This window comes from Linderina pennispora, assembly GCF_002104995.1.
Source record: "Linderina pennispora strain ATCC 12442 chromosome Unknown DL89scaffold_9, whole genome shotgun sequence".
Lineage (NCBI taxonomy): Eukaryota > Fungi > Kickxellomycota > Kickxellomycetes > Kickxellales > Kickxellaceae > Linderina > Linderina pennispora.
In genome coordinates, this window is record NW_024468257.1 from 812,779 (window position 1) to 836,177 (window position 23,399).

The window sequence follows — 23,399 nt, forward strand, 5'->3', positions numbered from 1 at the left end:
GCCGTCGGTCCGAACTGTGCTTGCAATGTCTGCTATTCTTTGCCTCGGCTCACTGGCAGCCCAGCAGCCGCATTGTATTTCGGGCACGGCATGAGGCAGGGCCCAATATACACATCGGCACACTCGGCTAATTGATGCCGACTTTTCCATGCTTGGGCAAAAAGCCTCACTGTATATTTATTTTTAGCCAACAAACGAGCATTGGAATAAAGAAAACCCCAGGTCTCAGGCAGCGGCAGCCGCTGGCTTGCCCTGCTGCATCTGCTGTGTTGACTGTGCTTCGCGCCGTGCCGCATCCTGCAGCAGCGCCGTGTCGACAGTTGGAGGCGAGAGCTGCACGTAACGCACAACAGAGCCACGAATGAAGCAGTTCTTGACTGACAGCATGTGCGGGTACCGCGCCTCGTCCACGACCCGGATATCTTTGAGCTTGAAGTTCAGGAACTGGTCCACCGATTCGAGCGTGCCCTGGATCGCCAGGTCGTTCTTGAGCTCAACTGTCACCTGCTGGCCGACCTGCGTCTTGAAAAACGAATAAAACAGCATTCGTAGGAAAGCAAGTGTTTGGAATAAACGTGGAGGTGCTATTTTTCATTGTTTACTTCCCCATATTTGCATCCAATTCTCTGGCCATCACGATTGGATGCAGATATGGTTCGGTTTTTTTTTTGGGTCATGTTCTGCTGCGCAGGCCTGGTAACCCAAACTGTGGTGCAGCCATATGTTTATTGGTTTTAGAATGCGAATAGGTGGGCTTGAATATGTCGTGTGGGTGAAATTGTACTGAAAGGTAGTGCCGAGGGGTGCAGGTTAAGCTTAAAAAATATACTTCTGTCCGTAGCTCCCGGTCGACGCTGCTGATGTATCCATGTGAACCAATCCTCCATCAGCACAGGTGTTGCGTCGACAAAGTGGATCCTCGACTGAATATGGCGGAGGGTCTTCTTGGCTATCTGCTGCCAACCCGATAGGAAGGTGATAGTGTTCATGAAGTAGCGGAGAGGCGACGACATTGTGGTGAATATTTGCTGAGGCAGCACATGTTTCTTGCTGATTGTCTACCGCTACATCCGTATCTGGCTGTACTGTTTGGCTACTAACTGGTGTAGCACCAGTTATGTCGTGGCCAAACATCCTTTGTCCTCCTCTCAGTGGCTCCTGGTACGTCTCATACCATCTCTTCAGCCTGGGTTTCAGCTGCTCTAGGATCGTCAGTACAATGTCGCACTGCCTGTTGGCTACAGTTTTTTGTTCTGCATAACCAGACAGCCTGTACTCTGGGTGCGTTGGCAGGTGGCTGATAACAACTACCAAGTAGCGCAGGAATAAAACAAAGGCTAGCCTCAGGTCCTCGGCAATAAGTCTTTGGTCAGCCTTCATGAGCAGCTTGTCCAGACACAGGTATATGTGCTGTATTGGGCGTTGCAAGTCAACCTTGGTCTGTGCCAGTTGTACAAGTTGCTGGAGCGACTGAATTCTTTCAACAGACAGCCAAGTAGTATGCAGTCTTTCCAGATCAGCCATTTCCTAAGGGGTGGTTCTATTTGGTATACAGGTATACTGCAAAAGTGATTTAGTGAAGAGAACAAGAAATAGCGCCCTGAAAGCGACCAACACACCACTATTTGAAGTATCTGGCTGGTACTTTTGAACCACACGCCTTCCAGTACTATATTCTTAGATGGGAAGTAGTGAATTGAATGAGTTCACTGTTTATATGCCAAGACTCAGTGTAGCCTGTCTTGGGTAATAAGGGGGCGGGCTTTCACGAATTTGCAATATGTAGAATGGCAAGGAACTGCCATACAATGCCTATATTTGCTCACATAAATACTGAATGCATCCGTTCGCTTATTTGCAAACGGGTAAACCACATTATTCACAATGGCAGCTCTCCTGTACCGTCGCATATCGCTCAGGCGCCAATAAAATCCAAAGGCTAACTCCAGGATTTAGCTTCATCTCTCCAGAGTCGTAGTTTTGCGATGACACAAACAAATATCTCACAGGCATGTCTTCATGACATGTGTCCACCCTTTTAACTCGGGCAAGATAATGCGTATATTTGCTCTTACGCATTGCGCAGGTCGATAATCTCAAAACTGTACCGCGCCTTGACCACATGTCCATCAGGATCAGCATTGGTATAGATTATGTCGGAGCCATCATGCGGATGGAACGCCGCCTCCTGCTTGCAGCTCTTGATAACATCCATGCCGGACGGGTCGGTCAGCCGGAAGACTCCGTAGCGCGGGTCATACTTCGGGGAGCATACAATGGCAATAGCCTCAGGCATAAACTGCTGATATGAAAAGTGCGTATGCAAGTCGAGAGAGCTCATAAAGCAGGTCTGCGACGGGTGTGTGTGGATCCAGCCCAGTGTCAACAGTTCCAGCTGCATCTGCGTCACAACCAACTCCTCCTCGTTCTCGGTCGTGCATGTGTCAGATGTAGCCTTTTGCTTCGGAATGATGAGCGTAGTTACTACCAGTGTCTCTTGTCCAGGGACAACCTTGCCGCAGAGCACGCCGCACGTCTCGAGGTTCTGCTGAGTGTTGGGCTCGGCGATGCGGATGAACTCCTCAAAGATATCCTCGGGAATCTGCATCGGACGCATGCGCTCGCCAGCTTCGGTTAGGGCGTATTCATCGGGGGAGATTACGCACTGAGGAAGTGCAGTCGGCGACATCTGTGCCAAGTCTCCCAACGGCACGATGGTGTTTGTCTCGGTGGCCAGGCCCGAAAAGTCATCGCAGTACTCACGCGGCTTCGGCGGCAGCGCTGGTACCGACGAAGGCAACGGTGTGTGGCCTCCGCTGACAGGTGAGGGACTAAATGTCGGGTCATACAGATTGGCGTGGCCAGGTGGTGGTGGCGAAAATTCAATCCCCGGCTGCACGGACGCCATTGACGTATGCTCGGGTATGGTGATCATGCCTGGGTTTGCAGCCGACGCGCGGCGTGGCCGGGCAGGGATTGGCGGCGGCGTCTGCTGCGCGTGTGGGGTTGAGTTCTGCCAGGTGTCACCTCCCTTGGGCGGCACCGGCGGCAGCGGTAAGTCGATCTGGGGCGGGGGTGGCCGGCTGGCAGCGGCAGCAGCAGAGGATGCCTCCAGCGATGGATATTCTATCAGCGTCTCTGTCCTGACATTCGGATCTTTAGTATAGCTGCTAGACGATACCCGCCGTGTGTTCATAGAGTTATCGCTGATTCTGACCCCCTTCAGTGCGTCGGCCACATTGTATCCATATTTGGCCTCATCTTCGTATCGATCGAGGTGGATCTTGGGTTCCCCGTCGCCATATATATCCACAGTGCTATCCTTGCGTGGGTACTCTTGGATGCCTGGTAAAGGCGCGCGCTTTGGGCTGTCCTCTTTTGGCAGCTTGAATGTTGTCACCGATACCGACATCTTCTCCATCTGCTTCATACGCTCCTGGTATACCTCGTACCGCCTCTGCAACGTGGGCTTCAGTCTTTCCAGAATCGACAGCACCGTGATACAGCGCTTGTTGACCTCTTCCTTCTGCTTTGCGTACTTTGGCAGGCGGTACTCGTGGTGCTTGGGCAGGAATTTGAGTACAATGGTCGAGTATCGCATGTAGTAGACGTAGGCCAGCTGCAAGTCCTGCTCGATAAGCTGGTCGTCGGCCTTGGCAAGCAAGTTTTCCAGCGACTTGTAGATGGACTTTATCGAGCGCTTCGGGTCGATGTTGACCTGGGCCGCTTGCACCAGCTGGTACGTCGGGAGTACACGCTCGTCGGGCCGCCAGGTGAAATTCGATTTGATAGATTCCGACATTTGGGAGCAAGTGAGGAGAGTTGAGCAGGTTGAATTGCAAGCGTCGAGGCAAGAGTACAAAAGGGTGGGGGAAAAGCTTGGCTCGCTTGTTGAGGTTTTGGCTTTCTCCCAGTACAGCCTGCCTGTTTTTATTTAAGGTGAAATCTTGGCACCCCACACAGGCAGGCAGACAATTGGCCCTGCCCCTCACGCAGCGTACTCTGCACATGCAGCGATGGCTGCATGGGAGCTGATAGCAGGGGCACTATGAGAGCGGCTGTCAGTTTCGGCGTGCAAAAGAACATTCGGCAGGGTACATACGTGAGTCCATTTCATGATACACATGTCGCTTCTGAAGATAAAGTTAAAAGGTGGTGCCCTCGGGCGGCTGGGGCAGTTTCCGGTTCGTCGGCTGGGCCATTTCGCGGCGGAGCTCGGTCAGGACGGTCTCAAGCGTATAGCTGCGCTTCCAGTGGCCCAGGCAGCCAATGCGCTTCAAATCAACCTCGCCGTTGGTCGCGTTCACGCCAGGCAAGTTGATCTTGGAAAGGAACACAACCTTTGGCGGCTGGTTCGGGTAGTTCTCGTCACAGAACAGCGTCAGCGAGTAGATGCGGTTCTCATGCGCAGACTACAGTAGATTTGTTTGTTAGTTATATGTATCGTGCGGCTATGCCAGCAACCGCAGCTGTGCGTCGAATGCTTACATGGGGCGGGCCGAGAATGGTGCCATTCCAATGCTTCAGGTCAATGTCGTCGGGATCTGCCAGGCCATAGCTGCACGCCCCATCCCCGATGCCCTTCTCGCCCTTGTCGAGCTCTTCTAGCAGACGGAAGCTTCTGGGAACTACAATTTGGTCACAGTAAAAACGCCCAGCGGTTAGTCACTTCTGATGCTATTGCCATTGCAATGGTCGTCTGCCCATTTGGCCTGTAAGTTGCCAATGCTGTCGCAGGGTTGGGCCGTACCGTGAGCCATTGTATTCTGTAATCAAGCCAAGCTGTGTAATGTGCAAAATAATTACGTGTAGAGTAGACACGAGTTTGTGGTGTAGTATTTGGGCTGATGGCAACCATCGTCATCGCCTACGGCCAGCACTGCATATCCCCCGTGAGCCAGTGATCTGAGGAGTCAATTTGGCACGGGTATTTGATTATCGCTGATCCGGAGGATTTGGCAAGTAGAAAAGGTGGCTGTGGGGCGAGGGTTCCAAAAAGTGACTGTTACGTTGTGTGGCGTAGCAGCACTGCGTACAGTGCGTATTCCACAGATGACTCCATATAAAGCAGACGTAGCGCACCAGACAGCCAGTGAGGCATACTCTTGCTTTTCCTCATCCCTAGCACGTCCAATACTTGACACTCTAACCACCAGGATGACAGTCAGTGGCTCTATTTCTCCGCTCAGCTATCTATCGTCTATCAAGGCGCAGGAGATCCTGCTTGAGACCCTCGACGTGGCAGAGTTTGGTATCTCGGTTGATAGCATACTCTTTTTCGAAAACAAGGCCAATGACCCAGACTTCATGTCTAAAGAGGCGATTAACCGCAGCCTGTGCAGAATCATTGCCGACCACTACCCCATCCTAGTGGGTCGCCCCAAGCTTACTGACGACCAGAGGTGCGCTATCAGCGTTGACCCTGACAACCTTAACATGCCCAGTGTCGAGGACGTATACGTTGACCAGCCCGCCGACAGGTTCCTGATTACGCTGAAGAAGGAAAAGGACCTCCAGTTTTTCAACTTGAAAAAGCTTGTCGATACCATCGGGATGGACAAGTTCCCCAAGTCAACCTTCCACAAGGACCACTCCAGCGTTGTCCTGCGCTTGCTCCGGTTCAAAGACAACAGCTATGTGGGATTCTCGCTATGTCTCCCACACGCCGTGTTTGATGGCATCAGTTGTGTAGCGTTCCAGGCTAATCTGTCTGCATATGTGCGCAACGGTGGCTACTGCAAGCTGGCCGACCCTCCCATTAATGACCGCAAAGTCATTGCGGACCATTTCTCTACGGTCACACCGGAGCCGCTCAGTATCGTCAAGCACTTCAAGGAGAGTGTTCCGGACCTGCCCATGACATTCCCAAAGAACGTGATCCCGCTGCTGATGCAGTCGCCTGATGTGCCGCCCTACGAGCAGCAGCACCTGCTTCACATCTCAGCCGAGAATTTGGAGCGCATGCGCCAAGATATCGATCCGTCGCAGTCAACCAACAACATCTTGACGTCGCTGCTGGTCAAGTGTATCCCCGCGGCCAATGCCGAGCATTTCGGCAGCCCGCCGCTCAACGTATATATAATGATGGCGTACGATATACGTGACCGCTCGACGATCCCACGGGCATATGCTGGCAACGCAACAGGCCCTATGACGCTACATATTGCTGGCGAGAAGGTCATGGGCAGCTCGACCAAGCAGCTGGCGCAGCACATCAAGGAGGCCGCTGTGGAGGTGCAGAGCGGACACTGCAAGACGCTCATTGACATCGTCGAGAATGATATCGGCGTCCTGTACAAGAGCTTCATGTACCTTGCGAACACGCCGAATACTGCATATATAGGCACGTCCAACCTGCGCTATATGCCATATTCCAGCATTGACTTTGGTACCGGCGGACCGGATATCCTTTCGTTTTTCTACATCAACCGCGAGGGGTTAATCCGCATCAATCCCAACAGACAGGATGGCGGCATCGACCTGTTCCTCAACTACGCCGATGCCAACTTTGACAAGCTCCAAGACCATGGAAGAGCTGATGGAGTATGCTGATGTTGTTTTCTGAGGGCTCTCCTGCCATGCCCACCCACCTGCCACAGACTTTTTTTATTTATTTTCATCACTAAAAAAACCTGAGTATTCTGAAGCCATTTTTCTAGCCGCCACAAGTAAAAACCCACTTTTTCCACAGCTCTTTTCCTTGACTCTCAATTCACCCACTTTCCCCTCTCTTTAAATATTATTACCTCTACTCTCACCAACGCATTGCACACGCACACACATTACATATAGCCTGGCAGCCATGGATAGCGACGAAGGTACGCGAGCCGGCCTGGACCTGCTGTTCCGTGGGCAGAATAAACTTGTTTCTAAGCTTCAATTCATATCGGTGTAGTTGCAATTTGTCGCGTATGTCGGAGCGAAGCGACAGAGACAGGAGCCGCTGTTTCACCCGTGCAAGTGCTCGGGCAGCATAAAATTCGTCCACCAACAATGGTGAGTGTCAGCTAGACGTCAATTTTGGTTTTCTGGCCGGCGCCGTAGCGATGGAAGCCATGCTATGTCCTTTAGCTCCAGCACCACGGTCTAATATCCCTCCCCTCCTTAATTCCACACATGTAGTCTCGAAGAGTGGTTAACACATAGCAACAAAAAGTAAGTGCGCTTGGAATCGGTCGCTCTCACGGCGTTTATTAAGCATGCCAGTGCATCAGCTGCTTGTTCTGCAGTACTGCCAATTCTTGCAGCGTTTGACGCCTTGATTCAAACCACCGCGTTTCTGGCATTGGGGTCTACAAACTAAATCCCCTTGTTCTAACCGCATGTAGATACTGCGAGCTATGTGGACACGAGTATGCGTTCACGCCGCTCTACGACCCAAACATGCCGGAGAGCATTCCAAAACGCATCATCGTGCGCCAGATGCTTGCAAACCTCTTGGGCGTGCTGGGGACTGGGCTCAGATGGCTAGCGGTCGTCAATCCTGTGGCTTGTGGTGCTGCCGTATATTGTGTACTGGTTGACGCGCTTCTACTTTTGGAGCGGTCAGTCCTTTGTTCCCAACGACTCGGTTGCCGCGACTGTCGCTCTTTACAGCGGCGACACTGATGCCACCAATGCAACCATGCAGGCCAATTCAGCCGGGGCAGTGATCACAGCTGGCTCGCGCTTTGTTGACCATGCGTCGTGGCGCGAGTGGTATTTGGCAGTCCGCGACAACAACACCATCTGGCGAGATTACATCGTATACGGGTGTTCTAGAGGGTGCCACCAACACCGCGCTGCTGCTGTACTCTTTAACCAGCATTGTTGTCAAGGTATGGACTCGGCTAGCAAAGCGCATTCTGGGTATCTCTATCTCTGAAGAGAACATCCATGCTCTGGTTGAAGTCATCTGTTGAGGGGCTGGCCAAGTGCGTCGAGGGTGGGGTCATCACAGTGTTTACGGTGCTGGCGTTTTTGGCGCTTTTCCTGCTGCGTGACTGGATTGTAATCAACATGCCTGCTCCTGACGACCTGGTCGACCAAGTGGAGCAGCAGATCAACAACAACAACATTGCCATTGCGCAGGACCGCCAGCGTTTGGAGCGACTGGTCGAGGGAGCGCCTTGCCAATGCGGATAACCGTCTGGAAGTTCAGGGACAGCCGCTGATTGCTGAAAATCCGCAGCACCGGCCGTTGTTTGAGCGAAGGCCATTGGATGTCCCAGTGCTCGATGACTTGCCGCCGAATGAGCGGCCCATTGGACAGCAGCCCGAGGAGCAGCCAGCTATTCAGCACCATGAGGAGGAGCAACATACCGGGTGGGCTTACGCAGAGGAGGCATTTGTTGCCGATGTAGACGGCCTAGCAGACGGGTCTGACAACGATGATATGCCGGATATCCCGGTTGGCTCTACTGGACAAGCACTCGGTAGACGATGTCAGCGATCAGGAGGACGTCAGCCGACCCATCTCCGCTTGTGGGGATCATTTCACCTCTATTGTCAGTAGGTGGTGTCGATACCGGCAAGGGCAAGGGCAAGGGCAAGGAGCGCGCACCAACACAGTCGTCGGCTTCTGATGATGCATGGTCGTTTGTATTTGGCGAGTCTTCTTCGTCAGCATCTGGTAGTGGTGGCAATGCCGACTCAGGCGCACACACTGGTGCTGCTTCTACTGCTGCGGCTGCTGGCGCTAGGAATGATAGGCCAGAGCCTGACAACGACATGCCTCCTACGTTCACCACAGAGCATAGTCAAGGACTTGTTGTGCACGCAGAACAGCGCCTGCACGAGAACCCTGACAACGGCAATGCACGCGACGACGAGGATCAGTGGGAGGACGAGAGTGACGATGACGAGGAGGTGCAGCGGCAGCGGCAGCTAGCAGTCCTGCGTGAATTTCAGCGTGCTCGACAGATGGAGGGTCTGCACCTAGACCATCTTTTGCGTCCCAACCCCGGCCCCAACCCAGCGGACCCGCAGCAGCCACGGCAGCAGCCGCAGCGCCGGATGCGCCTGCGGCAGCAGGAGGCCAATGCTGATGCGCCAGTGCCAAATGTTGGCAACAGAAACCAGGTGCTCGGTGAACAAGAGGACCTTGACGAGGACCAGAACCAGCCTGACCCGGCCCTGGATCCAGACTTTGTGGATTTTGAAGGCGCCGATGGTCTGCTCGAAGCAATGGGGTTCCGTGGCCCGATCACCAACGCAATTCAGTACTTTATCCTCGTGCTGATCGTTGTTGCATTGATTCTGGCATTGGGTGCCTGGATCCCCTATGTGACTGGGCGTGCAGTTCTGGCCTCTCATCCCATCCGGCTTATGCTGTACCCCGTCCACGCCTGTATCGAGGTCATCGATATGACTACAGAGTTTGTGGTTGACACGGTGCTGCCCATGGCATGGGTTCCTGTCCGCCCAATCTTTGCCACAGCAACAAACCTGCTTGGTCCGGTACTCCTGCCAGTACTATCGCTTGCATTCCCTGGATTGAGGGAATCGCTAGCTGGTACCGGCGGTGGTGCTAGCTCGCTATGGGATTCCCTTGCCTCGCCCAGTGTTCGGTCGCTACTTCTCGAGGAGCTGCGCCAGTCATGGATTATCGAGCTGCTGTTTCCTTGGATTAGCACGGCAGCGACTGGGAGTACTAGCGATCTGCCCACCAAAACAGTTCCCGACAGCATCGTTGCTGGCGCTGCCGATGCATACGCTAACGCAATTGACATAGCACGCAATGCCCTTGACAGCATCATGCCCGGTATAGTCAGCCAGGCCTCGGCCGGCGTTGATACGCTTTTGGCATCGGCACAGCGCGGCCTCGATGGAATCAGCCAAGTACCCGACTGGGAGAAGGAGATCTGGAGCCAGTTCATCGAATGGGGAATTCCGATCGACAAGGTCTCTGTTATGCTGCAAAACGCTGCGGTCGGGCACACCCTGCACGACCGGCTGGTAACCATTGGTGTTGGCCACACCACAGTTTTTGTGATGTGCTGGTTCATTGTGCGCTACACCCCACGTATTCTGCGCCATACGCTGATCTACACTGTTGCACACATGCTCTTGCTAATGCTCAAGGTCATTGTTTTCGTCACAGTCGAGCTGGTCATGTTCCCAATCATGTGTGGCTTCTGCCTGGATGTGTCGCTGCTGCCGTTGCAGGCTGGGTCTTCTATCGCCTCGCGCATCGCATTCCTGGCTGCGCATACGCGACTCTCGCTGTTCCTGCACTGGATGTTTGGCATGGTGTTTATGTATCACTTTGCCAACTTTGTCGCCTACTGCCGAGAGGTCCTGCGCCCTGGCCTGCTGTGGTTCATCCGTGATCCGAATGACCCGCAATTCCGGCCAATGCGCGATATCCTCGAGGGCAGTCTAAAGCAGCAGATGCGCAAAATATGGACCGGCGCCATCATGTACTTCTCGATCATATTTGTATGCTTCGGCCTGACATTTGTTGTGCTGACATCGCTGTTCAAGTCTGTGTACCCGATGCACTGGGGCATTGGCCGCTGGCCAGAGAGCAAACAGCACCTGACGACGCGAGACCTCACAGCTGGGCTCCCAATTGACCTGCTGTTCCTACACTTTTTGCTCCCGGTGGCGATCGCGTGGGGGCGGCCCCTGGAGATACTCGGATCTGTATTCAGACACTGGTGGCGAGCTGCTGCTGGTGCAGTACGGCTGACCGAGTTTGTGATCGGTGAGCGCAACATCCTTGACGAGGGACGGTGGATCATCAATGGAATCCCGGCTCCTCTTCCCAAGCTCTGGATGCCAGTCGGCGTGGTTCAGACTGTTTTTGCCGAGTTTGAGTCTACCTTCACCGATGAAGCGCGCACAGGTACAGCCGATGGCGCGCTGCCCACTGACGAGTATCGGAGACGCTTGCAGAATGCGATCGATGAGGCGCTCCTTGAAACACATCCAGAGGTGCGCTTCATCCTCGATGGCCAGAATGTCAGGGCTCCATCTATTGACACTGTGCCCATCGTTCATGGTCGCCGCATGATTGTTCCGGTCGATGCGCATGGCCGTCCGACTGAGGACAGATACGACTACGAGGCTGCCGATGGGCCCAATAGAGAAGTGGAGATCAACCGTGGGCGCAATATTCCGCCTCAGGCTCCTGAAGACCGCGACCGTGACTTGCGCTACAAGGCTGAAAACTACCGTATCATCCACGTGCCACCCATGTTCTCTGCGCACATGGTAGCGTACATGGCCCTAACGTGGCTTGCAATGGGTCTGGTGATTGGAGTCGTGCTGACATCGTCGATTGTGATCGGCCGTGCCATCTATAGCGAGCTGTGGGGCTTGGACACTCATGACATCCACGCCTTTGCGCTGGGGCTGCTGGTCGTTCTGGTGACAAGCGCCATTGCACATTGGGTAGTCAAGCGTGCAGTTGAGTTGCTTGACCGAGGCACCGATCGCCCAGCACGGCTGCGCGAGCTGTGGAGCCAGGCGTCCCGGGTGTGGGCGACTACGTGGAAGCTGGCTGTCACAGGAACAGCATTCTATGTGGTTGTGCCTGCGATATATGGCATTGTGCTCGAGGTCTACTTGATAACTGTGGTCCGTCAGTACCTCCAAGACGCTGGTATTGGTGAAATAATGAGCCGGACGCTGAGGCAGGTCATGCTACGTAACTGGCTGTTTAGCATTCTGCAGCTGCGGGTCATTGTGTCGCTGCTGCACTTTATGCCAGATCTGTTCTGGAGCCGCGAGATGGACAGGCTGTTCACTGGTCCGCCGCATACGTGGCACGTCATGCGTGGTCTCTACGTGTTTGCCCTGCCGGCGATTGCACTGTCGCTGGTAAGCGCAGCCCTGCCGATTGGCCTGACCTCGTTTATCATGTGGAGGAGCGGCTCGCTTGATGCAGAGACATTTGCCAGCATCTTCGAGCTGGAGGACATTGAGCTGCTGGCATGGAGCAGTAAGGTGATCATGATCGTTTCTGTGATGTGTGGAGCAGCGTTCCAGGGGATCGTCGTCTACAGGCGCTGGTCACGTTATGTCCGGGACCGAGCATACCTAGTTGGTCAGCAGCTGCTCAATCTGGACGGTACTGGCGTGGAGGCAAATGGCAGAGGCCCTCAGCCCGAAAATGCCGAGGAAATTGCGCATGCGGATATCGTGGCCAACAACAACAACAACAATAACGAGAACGATGTCGCTGAGCCAGCGGAGGGCGGTGCGGCCGAAGTCTTCTAAATAGCGCACCTGCTGCCGATTTCCAAATGTTTGGCTGGTGACCGCGTGTGCTGCAAGACTGCTTGCGCTTCCCCAGACATCACTCTACCGCGAGCGGTGTTCGCGGGGCGTGCTCCTGTGTGCACCAACAACTGACACGGCGCTCAAGCACCCTCTGAATTAGCCCTGTTTATCATCTGTGAGTCGCTATGACATAAAATTCAAGTTTGTCCGATTCGCTGCTGCCCTCTCTTTTTTGCGTGAATCACTATCCCCGGGTACAAAACTGGCACAGTAAATACGGAAATCAGATCCCAGGGACCGGGACAAGACGGCCCGGCCAAGCAACGTGCATAAATGCGAAGCAGCGACTGGTGATAGATAAGCTGCATCTACATCACTGGTCCTGGGATGCGCCTTTGTGGCGGACCGCCTCTCCACTCCTTCCGGAGGACTGTCCGAGCGGCGAGTATGCTGGCACGTTTGCAGCGAATGCATTGTGAATCCCTCGGGGTGGTTGAAATCTCATTTGAAAAACATTCGTCGGAGCAATGGCAATCACCCAATATGCAGTTAGCCCAATGATATCGTGAGATTCAATACTTGGAGCTTCATTTCCAAGGACTGAAAGGGCATGGCGCTGAGGCGGATGCCTTTTATATGCATAGTCCTGCAAGCATGATCCGCACAATGTTTGCTCAAATGATCCCGGTCTCGCTGATCTCTAGGTGGGGGCGCTGTGAGTGAGAGCGACACACAAAGCTGGCTCTCGCCAGCCATTATCGCTAGCCTCACCTGCTCGTACCTTCCCCAAAAAAAAAAAAACTTTTTGCCAAGCTTGAAAGGGCGGAGAACCAGAGTTGACCCAGAAAAAAGCACCGCAAATGCTTTGAACCGTAGCGCGCTTTCTCTCTTTCAACAAGTTTTTTCTATTTTCCCACTTGGAGTTTCTGTCGTATGCAATTTCATAGCGGTTGAGGCTAGCGACGCATTGAACTCCCCTTTGGCACACCTCCATAGCTTTATTGCAGGTAAGGGACATTCTCCGTCCTGCGTTGGGGCCGAGAAATGGCTATGTCCGATAATACTTTGTTGGATGTTTGTGGCACAGTTGACTTGAGAGATCCTATCGAGATGTCACAAGGCTTTTGTTTACGGTGCTGCGCACGTTACTCAGCCAGGGTGCTTACCAGTCAATACTTCGCTGCTCCGTGACTGTTGAATCCCGAACAAGGGTAGAATGGACTATAGTCGAAAATTATCGGGGGCAGTAAGAAGCTTACCACAGCCCCGTATTTTTGCTGCCCCATTCCCATCTCTACTTCTCATCACCATCATCCTTCAACGATTCCTTTGCCAAACGTGCGCTGAACACCGAGTTTCCGTTGTGCAATCCACTTTACACTCCCACTGGGTGTGAGCCAATGTAACCTTGCTCGCCAGATGCAGCTGCACCCATTCAATGCAGATTGAGTGTCCAAGGGGCAAATCAAACAGGCTGATTGGGCTTTTTCGGGTGTGTACCATCATGAGCTTTTCAATAGTTGGCTTTAATGGTCCGCTTTTTGACCCTGTGTGCTGGATTTATCTGTCAATGGTCTGTGAGTTTGGGGAGTGGGGATGCCCTGGCACTGGAGCCGATCGGTATATAGTTGCAGCCTCCTTCCCTCCTCTCCCAGCGCTTTGGAAATCAGCTCCACACAATCCTGCCACCGAATTCTTTTCCTTGCCATTTTATTTCATTTTTGCCGTCTCGCTTAATAGGTAAATGTCTGGCGCACCTGAGCGGCATTTATCCCCTTCTCCGGCTGGTGCACAATAATGCGGATAGGTTACTGAGGACAACGGGGATTGCATTCTGCTGAAAACGCCTTCTGCATGTGGCTTGCCCTTGTTTCTTGTGAATTGCTGAGTGTGGCCTTTGGTTGTCCTTCCAGTCGACCTACTCTTTGGTTCCCACCCGCGCCCCCTCACTTTTGTCTTGTACGCCTCCACTGGCAGCCCTTTTGCTATTTGCACCCATCCATCCCCAAGCACTGTGATGAATTCCAATATAGGTTTGGCTCACCACCGGCTTCCTCTCTGCCTGTACATGCATTTTCTCCTCTCGCCAACACTCATCTTGACTGACATAGCATGGCTCCCCCAAGCAGCTATTGTTGCAGGATACAAAAAACAGTTTCGTTGTGACAGGTCGTCGTCTTAGACAATGTGTCGTCCAGAAAACCATGCACGGCAGAAAAAAATTGTGACCAGCCACAGTGCACCTTTTCTCATGATGAACCTCGACAAGTGCTAGCTCTTCCATCGACCCGCTCGTTTCTCTTCTCTTTCTTCTCTCTTGCACATTGAACGAGTGTTTTGCGAGCTTTCTTTCCTTTTCCTGCTGTCTGAAAATCTGCTTGGTGACTAGACCGGAAGCGTTCCTATTATTGGCGACCTTTTGACCCCGAATCAGCCCGGCTTTCTCGCTTTTTCTCGATTTGGTATCCCGTTTTTGTCACTCGTGCACAATATTTGCCTCTTTTATATTATCTACAGGCTTGGCTACCTGTGCTTTTGCACAATATTGTCAGCTAGCACTGTTTATATAAACCCACAGCGATATTCTTTTCCACTCCATTTGTAGCGAACGTATCTCTTATCCTTACCTGTAGTTGCTCTTGATCTTTTTGCGAATTACTCCTCCATATACTCCGCCAATGACATATGACATTGACTGCGCAACAACATCGTCTTACAGCGATTCGGGGTCGTTTGACTCGTCTGCGTCTTGTATAAGGTATGCTCTAGTTGCTGATTGCTTCCGATGCAGCGGAATTCCCAGGCATCTTTGCCCAAGGTGGCAGCTGTCATCTACCCTTGACGTTGCAAAAGCTCACCGCGCACGGGCCTTGTCTCTTGGTTAGTTTCGATAGAACCAACTTAGTGTTCTCCACTGTTTCGGGCCATGCCAATATTTGTGGTCTTTATTGTTATACTGATACGGCAAATGTGCTGTTTTGCATATGGCTGCTTGTCGTCTTTCTTCACACTTAGGTACCAATGCGTGTTTCACACGCCATCGTATGGCGTAGTTGACGAATACCTGGACAAGATCACTGTCATCTTAGAGCCGCTGGATGCTAATGGGCTGTAAGTAGTTGGGATGTGTGCGTTACGCGTATTTCTCCCGATCAGAACTGGAGCTGAACAGTTAGGAGTGGATGCAGACTTACATTTTCTTTTGCTCGCTGTAGGCCACAAAAGATCAATGAGACACACGCCACTGATGTTGTCATGCACATCTCCCTCGTCTCCGACGATGGTACACTCGATCTAGAACTAACTAAAGCCGGAGAGCGCCTGTTTGATGGAACATTGGCACAGTCACCGGCAGTTTCGGACAACCGGATGGTTTTCACGTTCGGTAACTTGAAGATCCGCCAAACTGGCACATACCGGATCCGCGCACTGGCCTTCAACCTCTCGTCCATAGTGCCTAGCATGCTGACGGCGACAACAACAGCGACGACAACGACAACGACAACAACAAGTGCACTTGCGGCCTCATCCGATGCCATCGTTTCTGGGATCTCTGAGGTGCTGGTTGTGGTTCAGAGTACATGACAGACCGATACGCCAGATCTCAATTATACTCCTTCTGTTAATCCTCTATATTTCTGCGCCCCCCTCCATTATCTTCTTAGCCACTACATTCCTCCTTTACACTCATGTTTTGGAAATGGCGCATCATAATATGCAACAGCCGTGTTTGTTTCTGGTATCCTCAACATTCAGACTATCTCGTGTGTTGTTGATCATTGCTGCAGCCTAGCCCCCCACATTCAGGCGCTGCTACGCTGCTGTGTTGTTTCTTACATCTGAATGTGGCGCTACCATGGAACTAATGCGAAGTGCTTGTCCTGAGAGGGGGTCGATACCACAAATGCCAACCCATGTAGACAAGCGCTTTGAAAGAGAAAGCTACATCATTTATCACACGCCCACCTATTGTGGCCAACGCCAGTTTGTTTGTCGACAGCCTTCCCGGTCTTTGATCCTTTGTTGCGGATTTCTCCATGCTTTTGTTTCAATCGTATATTTTGCATATATCCCACTTCAGTCCCGCGCCATTCCGTGGCTGGTGAGCAGTGGTCGATTGTGCACTCACAATAACATGGCACCCGGCTAAAGCTGTTTACAGTGTTTGTGGGCTGGAAGAATTTTCCCAGCTCTCTGCTGTCTTTACCAGAGAGACGAAGTGGCCTGTTTATTTTCACCATTGTCAGTTAGCTGGTGGGAAAGCGCATAGGAACAAGTGGCAAATGGAAGCCACACGACACATGCCAATAGGGAATATATATACAGATAATCGATATATACTGGCTAGCCACAGTGTGTCCCCACTGATATATGCCAATGAGGGAGGCATAGCCACATACATTTGTCAATAGCTAGGAGCTGGTCACGCCGACTCTTTATGCTGCTTTGCATTAACTCCAAAGCCAGCTTGTTTGTCGGCCGCTATACTCAACCCCAGTTTTGAGGAATACTGCAGGAGTTGCCAACCGCAGCCGGTATCCACCACATTCCTGCCCATTCACGGCGCTCCATAGAGACACACGGGGTTCCGCTCAGGCGTATTGCAATCCACTGTGGGCAATAATGGCCATGCTATTGACTTGTGCCATCGTCGTGAGGTGTCGTTGCATATATAAAACACGGCCCTCCCTCTCGGTATCAGTGCCAAGCAACATCCACTTCCTGGGTCAATGCTTTACACCAGTATATAGTCCTTTTTATTTTCCCCACCTTTTTGCCGAGCCGCATTATTGTATATCATCACTATATCACTACATTACGACATAGGCGTTTCTCTGCAAGCCAGCCACTGCTGCACTATTGCGCACATTGCTGCCCATTGACATTACATCGATTCAGCACATTTATACGCAACTAGTTCCGGGCACATTTTCTCTCCTTGCTGCAAAACACCCTGCCTTTTTCTCCTCGCGGCACATCTACATCGCTTATTCCACTTTCTTACCGTAGATGCATATTTGGCTGCTTTACTGCGTTGGATTTTTCAAAAGGTAATCATACATGGCAATGTCGCTCTTTACAAACGCCCGCAACACCCTCTGCCGGCGGCGTACCGATGGCAAGCCCAAAAACATGGGGGTACTGGTGGTCTTCTGTTCATTCCTGGTCTTGAGCCTTGGTCCTGGGATGCTCAATGCCTTTGGTGTCTACGAAGAGGAGTACGACCGGCTGTATGACAGCAAAGACGAGGACTACGAGAAATGGCCGCTGGGCTCTCCAGTAATCTTCATTGGCGTCCTGCAGATTCTGCTTGCCCAAGGCATGGGGTTCATTGGCGGCCGTGCAGCGCAGCGGTTCGGGCCAGGCCCTACAGTATTTATCGGTGGCATTCTGATAAGCCTGGGGCTGTTTAGCGCCAGCTATGCCAAGCAGGTGTGGCAGTTATGCCTGACCCAAGGCGTTGTGTTTGGCACAGGCGTGATGCTGACGTGGATTCCAGCAGCATCAGCGCCGTCGTCCTGGTTCACCAAAAACAAGGGTCTGGCAACAGGAATCACGCACATGGGTCTTGGAATCGGCGGGCTGGTATTTTCGCCGCTCACCCGGTTCCTGCTCGAAAGGACGGGCACCAGCGGGTCACTGCGCTGGCTCTCCTTGGTGGCTCTGATTGGCGTGACACTGGCGAGCCTAGGCGTGCACAGCAAGAAGCATGAGCGGGTGAGTGACCTGGTTATCTCGAGCGTGCGCTGGTCGAAGCGCCTGGAATCCGAGTTCGAATGTCTGCCTGAGGACGGGTTTGACTCGGACCAAGAGGTCGACTACCCGCAATACTGCCGGCAGTCGCGCATGCTTCTGTGCGGCGACACAATGCGGAACAGCGAGGAAGGTGGTGGTGGAGAGATATTACCGCCGAGGGAGAAATCTCAGAGGTTCTAGAACCGAAATTCAGCACACCGCGCCCAGCAAAGATCCACCACGACGACACAGCCGTAGGCATTGATGATTTGGATGCCGAGGCTTCGTCCTCTTCGTCCGAGGATGAAGACCTGCTTGCAGTGAAGAGCAAGGCAGCGCGCTTTGCTGACGAGGGGCCGGCGAGGCCAAGGCCGGTCAAGCAGGTGCGCTTTTCACCATCGACGCTCAAGCTGCTGACGCTGGAGCGGCTGGAGGGCACCTGGGGCAGCAACTCCACCGACCTGATGTCCCGCCGTAAGCGTGCGAATGAGCGGGCGCGGGTGCGGCGCAACCGCCAGCGGGCAGCACGGGCCATGGCCAAGCGCATCTCGATGCCATTAATGGCCAAGCGGGCGGCACCAGAGCCGCATGGTGCAGCCAAGAGTGTTCTGCAGAGCTGGCGGTTCTGGTTCCTGTCTTTGGGCGTCGGCCTGGGGCAGGCCGGGTGGTACATTGTGCTGTTGTTTATGGCGTCGATTGGGGTGTCAATCGGGCTGGGCGTGCACAACGCCGCGATTATCCTGGGTGCAATCAACGGGGCGTCGGCCATGGGTCAGTTTGTGGCCGGGTATGCCGCAGATGTGGTGGGTCCGGTGAACTCGCTGCTGCTGTTCACGTTCATTTCGACGCTGTCAAATGCGATCCTGTTTGTGCCAACGCTCACTTTCCACTCGCTGCTCGCGTACGCTTGCCTGTGCGGCATGTCAATAGGCGCCGCAGACCCGCTGGCGGTCATGGCGGGTGTGACGCAGTTTGGGCGGTCCCGTGCGGCATCCACCACGGGCATGATGTACGGATCAGTAGGGTTCCTGGTCTTGATTACGGCGCCCAGTGCTAGAGTCGTTCTATCGACCATTGGCGGCGGAGAGAACTACCGGCCGGTCTATGTGATGATTGTGGTTATGTTTGCGATGAGCACACTGTTCCTGCTTGCACTGCGCCTGCGCATCTCGCGCCAGCTGGTTGTTCGAGCATAGAGCTTGTATCATTTTAGAATCACCCCCTTTTTCCAATACCCGTAACATTTCGCTTTCTTACTACAACTATACAGGGCAACACCGAAAACTGTGGCAAAAAATAAAATAAAACGCAATAGAAAAGTTATACGCCTTCCTTAATCCTCCTGCCATGAGCACGCCATCTACATCCACACCAACAGCAGAGGTGACAGCCAAAGAAACAGCCACAAACGATGCGTCTGCCAAACCCACGGCGCCAGCAGCGCCAGCCACGGTGCCAGCAACCAATGCAGCCACAGCATCCAACGGCAAGCCCACAGGCGAAGGCGGCAGTGAGACTGGCGGCGGCAAAAGACGCAGGCAAGGAGCCGAAGGTGACAAAAAAGATGCTGAAAGAGGCCGAGCAGGAGCTGTACAATCTGCTGCTGAAAAAAAAGCAGCTGGACCGCAATCTGGTAAGTGCGCCCCTTCCCCCTTTAACCGCACATTGTCATAGCACAGGCCAAAGCCCCTCCCCAAAATGGCGTATCTAAACCCCCCAGTTTGCCATGGAGATTGCTGCCAGGTAGATAAGCACGGAATCAGCCATATATGATTTTGAGACATCGTATTTCGAAAACTCGGGCCAGGACGGCAACATTGTGCATGGGTTCGAGGGGTATCTGAACACGGGGCGGCACGAGCGGCGGCAGTTCCATTTCACCGATGCGGACAGGATATTTTCGCAGTCCTCAGCGACATTCAAGAAGGCACAGGAGGCGCGCATTGCAGCGGCGATGCAGGACTCGGACTCGGACTCGTCGGTGGCCAGCAGCGGGGTGGTGCGCGGTCGCAAGCACGCAAGCGGCGGCGGCACCATCAAGCACAACAGACATGGGCCGTCGAACGGTAGGGGCACGCCTGGCCCGAGCGGGCGGCCAACGAAGAAGATTAAGCTGTCGATCGACGGCAACTGAAAGGGGGTGTGCTATCTCAGCCATCAGCTTATCATGATTTCATATAACATGCAGATGTTGGGTGCCCGTCAAATTAATGCAAGAGGTGGAAGCGGGTTTTTCTTTTCTGTTATCACGGTACATTCTGCGTTTCCACCGGGCAAAGCATGCACCACACGCTTGCGGCACGAGGCGAGAGTGTGTGGGTGTACGTATTGGTTCAGCACGCTGTTGTCTCGGGCAGTATATGACGAGCAGATGAGCAGTGCCTCTCCCCATTCCGTCACCCATGGCCAGTGTGGATGCTCGGAAGGGAAATGGCGGAACTCGGCTGCACGCAGATACGAGGAGGGCATCGATTGCCATCGATTGCGAGACCCTTTCTGGCCCGGCACAAATTAGGCGAATCACGGGCGTTTGCGAGCTGGTGACGGCGGCAGTGTTGGCTACTGATGTCACGGCTCCAGGAGAGCAGCGTTTCCTTTTCGCTATCTTTTGTGCAAGCCCGCATATAAAAGCGCACGGCTTCCCGAGAGGGCGGGCATCGGCCCCTTCTTTCTCTGTCAAACTAATTCTCCCCTTCGCCAACCTACTTTTTTCTTCTGTTTTATAGTGAAATTGCAACTTTTTTTTTACCTCTTTGCTGCTTAAACACGCCAGAGTACCATGTCAGCAAACACCACTGAGGCTTCTTCCAGCGAGCAGTCGCACCTCATCGTCGTATCTAACCGTCTGCCGGTGACGCTCACAAGGGGTGAGGACAACATGTGGTCAGCTAAGCTGAGCTCAGGCGGGCTGGTGGCAGCGCTGAGCGGGCTGAAGAAGGAGACGTCGTTTCGGTGGGTTGGCTGGCCAGGCGGCGACTTCAGTGCAGACGATCGCGTGAAGATTGACAGTCTCTTGGGCGAGAACTCTTGCAGCGCAGTGTATCTCGACGACGAAACAGCCGAGCTTTACTATAACGGATTCTCGAACAGGTAAAGGGGCCTAGAAGCAACTTTGGCATGAAAAATGAGCGTTCGCTGCGCACACCCTGGTTGGGATTTTCTGTTGAAAAAATGAGACTCGGTGGCAAAGGGGGAGTTTTTTTTGGGCCAAGCCAATTTATGCATGCGCGGTATGGATTGATGTCTGCGAGATAAGGCACTGATGCATGTCCTCCCTATGTCCTACGTGTAGTATCCTGTGGCCGCTGTTCCACTACCACCCCGGCGAGATCAACTTTGAGGAGGCGGACTGGGAGGCGTACCAGCGGGCCAACCGGGCAGTTTGCCGGACTCGCTGCTGGAGGTGGTGCAGGACGGCGACCTGGTGTGGATCCACGACTACCACCTGATGCTGCTGCCGCGGATGCTGCGGACGATGCTGGATGGACGCGGCCTCAAGAGCGTCAAGATCGGGTGGTTCCTGCACACGCCATTCCCGAGCTCCGAGCTGTACCGGATTCTGCCTGTGCGCAAGGAGATCCTGGAAGGGTGTTCTGTCGGCGGACCTGCTAGGGTTCCACACGTATGACTACGCGCGGCACTTCCTGTCGAGCTGCGCGCGGATCCTGGGGCTGCATACGTCACCTGACGGTGTGGAGACGGACGGACGCATAGTGCACGTAGGCACATTCCCAATCGGCATCGACCCGGACAAGTTCAGCGAGGCACTGGAGACCGACGCAGTCAAGGCGCGGCTGGGGCATTTTGAGCAGCAGTTCCGCGACACACAGGTGGTGGTAGGCGTGGACCGACTGGACTACATCAAGGGCGTGCCGCAGAAGCTACTGGCATTCGAGGAACTGCTGGCACGGCATCCTGAGTATGTGGGGCGCGTGGTGCTGGTGCAGGTGGCAGTGCCGTCCCGTGGCGATGTCGAGGAGTACCAGCAGCTGATTGTCAGTGTCAGCGAGCTAGTGGGCCGCATCAACGGGCGGTTCGGCACGGTGGAGTACACGCCGATCCACTTCCTGCACAAGTCAGTGGACTTCACCGAGCTGGTGTCGCTGTACGCTATCTCTGAGGTGTGCCTGATCACATCGACACGTGATGGAATGAACCTTGTGTCATACGAGTATGTGGCATCGCAGCAGAAGCGACATGGCGTGCTAGTTCTGTCGGAGTTTGCCGGCGCCGCGCAGTCGCTGAACGGATCGATCATCATTAACTCGTGGAATATTGAGGAAGTGGCCGGAGCGCTGCTACCAGGCTCTGTCGATGTCAGCAGACCAGCGGCTGGCAAACTTCACGACACTGTATCGGTATGTGACGAAAGCACACGGCAGCGTACTGGGGGATGTCATTTATTGGCGAGCTACGGCGCATCAGCCAGGCGGCCGACGAGCTGGCGCAGCTGCCGGCGCTGACGCCGCGCATAGTCATCGACAAATTCAAGGCCAGCACCTAAGGCGCGCGTCGTGGTTCTGGACTACGACGGCACGCTGAGCGCAACCAAGAGCATCCCAGAGTTTGCGCGGCCGTCGCCGCTGACGCTGAATATCCTGCGTCGCCTGGCGGCGCTGCCGCACACCTTGGTGTATGTTGTGTCGGGCCGCATCCGCGCCCACATGGCGCGCTGGTTCCAGGGCATCGATATTGGCCTGGTGGCCGAGCACGGTCTGTTCTACCGCCACCCGTCCGCCGCCGGTGCCGTGTCCGGCGAGTCGTCGCCGGTGCTGTCTGATCGCCGGCTCGGATGCCGAGAGCAGCCTAGCATGTCTCCGCACGCGCCTGGATGACGGCTGGTTCCAGCCTGGTGCAGCACACCGATCCGCAGTGGCGCGAGACCGTGCTGCCGACTGTTCCAGCACTACACCGAGCGCACCCCAGGCTCGTTCATTGAGGAGAAGGAGATTGATGTCACCTGGCATTACCGCAACACCGACCCTGAGTTTGGCTCGATGGCAAGGCAAACGAGCTGCAGATGAACCTGGAGAAGGTTCTGGAACATCTGCCGTTGACCATCGTCAACTGGCAACAAGACTGTCGAGGTCCGCCCCGCCCGCATCGACAAGACTTATGCCGTCCGTCGCCATCCTCAGGGACCTTTATTCTCTGGATATCGACTTTATCATGGCTATTGGCGATGGCCGCGCCGACGAGAAGCTGTTTGCCTACCTGAAGAACAGTACCACTGCCACTACCGTCATCACTAGCACCGTTGGCCGCAAGACTGCCGATGCCAAATACTATCTGTCCAACGTTGATTCCGTCAACACTATTTTGTCCAAGCTTGTCGAGAGCAGCAGACTAATTTTTGTTTTGGATTACGTGGCAAACACGCCTTTATGAATGGTACAGATAGTATATCATTTTCTACATAGGGAAGAGCAGGGTGTGTCAAGAGCGCACATGGATCT

At 53.8% G+C, this 23,399-nt stretch overlaps 11 protein-coding genes across 11 annotated transcripts; 7 read left to right on the plus strand and 4 right to left on the minus strand.

The window, feature by feature from the left end:
- Positions 1 to 147: 147 nt before the first annotated feature.
- DL89DRAFT_268594 (U6 snRNA-associated Sm-like protein LSm2) lies at positions 148 to 557 on the minus strand. The gene has a single exon (XM_040887970.1). The coding sequence runs from the start codon at positions 544 to 546 to the stop codon at positions 226 to 228; it is 321 nt and encodes a 106-aa protein (XP_040742602.1). The 5' UTR covers positions 547 to 557; the 3' UTR covers positions 148 to 225.
- A 259-nt stretch (positions 558 to 816) lies between these two features.
- DL89DRAFT_318745 (uncharacterized protein) lies at positions 817 to 1,527 on the minus strand (the record flags this gene model as incomplete). The annotated part of the gene is made up of 1 exon (XM_040891110.1): positions 817 to 1,527. The coding sequence occupies one exon, from the start codon at positions 1,522 to 1,524 to the stop codon at positions 817 to 819; it is 708 nt and encodes a 235-aa protein (XP_040742603.1).
- Positions 1,528 to 2,071: 544 nt separating this feature from the next.
- On the minus strand, positions 2,072 to 2,689 carry DL89DRAFT_224551 (Mov34-domain-containing protein; the record flags this gene model as incomplete). The annotated part of the gene is made up of 1 exon (XM_040884694.1): positions 2,072 to 2,689. One exon carries the CDS (start codon positions 2,687 to 2,689, stop codon positions 2,072 to 2,074), a length of 618 nt encoding a protein of 205 aa, XP_040742604.1.
- Positions 2,690 to 3,973: 1,284 nt separating this feature from the next.
- Positions 3,974 to 4,923, minus strand: DL89DRAFT_184689 (ubiquitin conjugating enzyme Mms2). The gene is made up of 3 exons (XM_040883940.1): positions 4,751 to 4,923; positions 4,489 to 4,628; positions 3,974 to 4,412 (listed from the first exon to the last, which is right to left on the minus strand). The coding sequence occupies exons 1-3, from the start codon at positions 4,758 to 4,760 to the stop codon at positions 4,146 to 4,148; spliced, it is 417 nt and encodes a 138-aa protein (XP_040742605.1). The 5' UTR covers positions 4,761 to 4,923; the 3' UTR covers positions 3,974 to 4,145.
- A 234-nt stretch (positions 4,924 to 5,157) lies between these two features.
- On the plus strand, positions 5,158 to 6,552 carry DL89DRAFT_284873 (uncharacterized protein; the record flags this gene model as incomplete). Its single annotated transcript, XM_040889802.1, has 1 exon — positions 5,158 to 6,552. One exon carries the CDS (start codon positions 5,158 to 5,160, stop codon positions 6,550 to 6,552), a length of 1,395 nt encoding a protein of 464 aa, XP_040742606.1.
- A 494-nt stretch (positions 6,553 to 7,046) lies between these two features.
- DL89DRAFT_258660 (uncharacterized protein) lies at positions 7,047 to 12,204 on the plus strand (the record flags this gene model as incomplete). Its single annotated transcript, XM_040885627.1, has 8 exons — positions 7,047 to 7,084; positions 7,123 to 7,155; positions 7,329 to 7,544; positions 7,597 to 7,764; positions 7,805 to 7,817; positions 7,867 to 8,094; positions 8,171 to 8,389; positions 8,419 to 12,204. 8 exons carry the CDS (start codon positions 7,047 to 7,049, stop codon positions 12,202 to 12,204), a joined length of 4,701 nt encoding a protein of 1,566 aa, XP_040742607.1.
- Positions 12,205 to 14,885: 2,681 nt separating this feature from the next.
- Positions 14,886 to 15,792, plus strand: DL89DRAFT_294014 (uncharacterized protein; the record flags this gene model as incomplete). The annotated part of the gene is made up of 3 exons (XM_040890456.1): positions 14,886 to 14,958; positions 15,261 to 15,318; positions 15,423 to 15,792. 3 exons carry the CDS (start codon positions 14,886 to 14,888, stop codon positions 15,790 to 15,792), a joined length of 501 nt encoding a protein of 166 aa, XP_040742608.1.
- Positions 15,793 to 16,919: 1,127 nt separating this feature from the next.
- DL89DRAFT_184847 (uncharacterized protein) lies at positions 16,920 to 18,276 on the plus strand. The gene has a single exon (XM_040883941.1). It carries the CDS (start codon positions 17,269 to 17,271, stop codon positions 18,142 to 18,144), a length of 876 nt encoding a protein of 291 aa, XP_040742609.1. The 5' UTR covers positions 16,920 to 17,268; the 3' UTR covers positions 18,145 to 18,276.
- A 376-nt stretch (positions 18,277 to 18,652) lies between these two features.
- Positions 18,653 to 19,460, plus strand: DL89DRAFT_268600 (uncharacterized protein). The gene has a single exon (XM_040887971.1). It carries the CDS (start codon positions 18,711 to 18,713, stop codon positions 19,137 to 19,139), a length of 429 nt encoding a protein of 142 aa, XP_040742610.1. The 5' UTR covers positions 18,653 to 18,710; the 3' UTR covers positions 19,140 to 19,460.
- A 29-nt stretch (positions 19,461 to 19,489) lies between these two features.
- On the plus strand, positions 19,490 to 19,933 carry DL89DRAFT_210637 (NuA4-domain-containing protein; the record flags this gene model as incomplete). The annotated part of the gene is made up of 2 exons (XM_040884190.1): positions 19,490 to 19,576; positions 19,691 to 19,933. Coding segments are annotated over 2 exons (330 nt in total), but the record flags the coding sequence as incomplete, so codon positions are not given.
- Positions 19,934 to 20,722: 789 nt separating this feature from the next.
- Positions 20,723 to 22,967, plus strand: DL89DRAFT_275303 (uncharacterized protein; the record flags this gene model as incomplete). The annotated part of the gene is made up of 8 exons (XM_040889288.1): positions 20,723 to 21,033; positions 21,236 to 21,301; positions 21,325 to 21,508; positions 21,531 to 21,633; positions 21,658 to 22,226; positions 22,249 to 22,305; positions 22,419 to 22,712; positions 22,848 to 22,967. The coding sequence occupies 8 exons, from the start codon at positions 20,723 to 20,725 to the stop codon at positions 22,965 to 22,967; spliced, it is 1,704 nt and encodes a 567-aa protein (XP_040742612.1).
- Positions 22,968 to 23,399: the final 432 nt, after the last annotated feature.

Bases quoted from the DNA above. Each gene is read 5' to 3' on its own strand.
- DL89DRAFT_268594 (XM_040887970.1), bottom strand. From the start codon at position 546: ATGCTGTTTTATTCGTTTTTCAAGACGCAGGTCGGCCAGCAGGTGACA.
- DL89DRAFT_184689 (XM_040883940.1), bottom strand. The intron at 4,413-4,488 runs GTAAGCATTCGA...AATCTACTGTAG, and splicing joins CCATTCTCGGCCCGCCCCAT to TCTGCGCATGAGAACCGCAT.
- DL89DRAFT_184847 (XM_040883941.1), top strand. From the start codon at position 17,269: ATGGCAATGTCGCTCTTTACAAACGCCCGCAACACCCTCTGCCGGCGG.
- DL89DRAFT_268600 (XM_040887971.1), top strand. From the start codon at position 18,711: ATGGGTCAGTTTGTGGCCGGGTATGCCGCAGATGTGGTGGGTCCGGTG.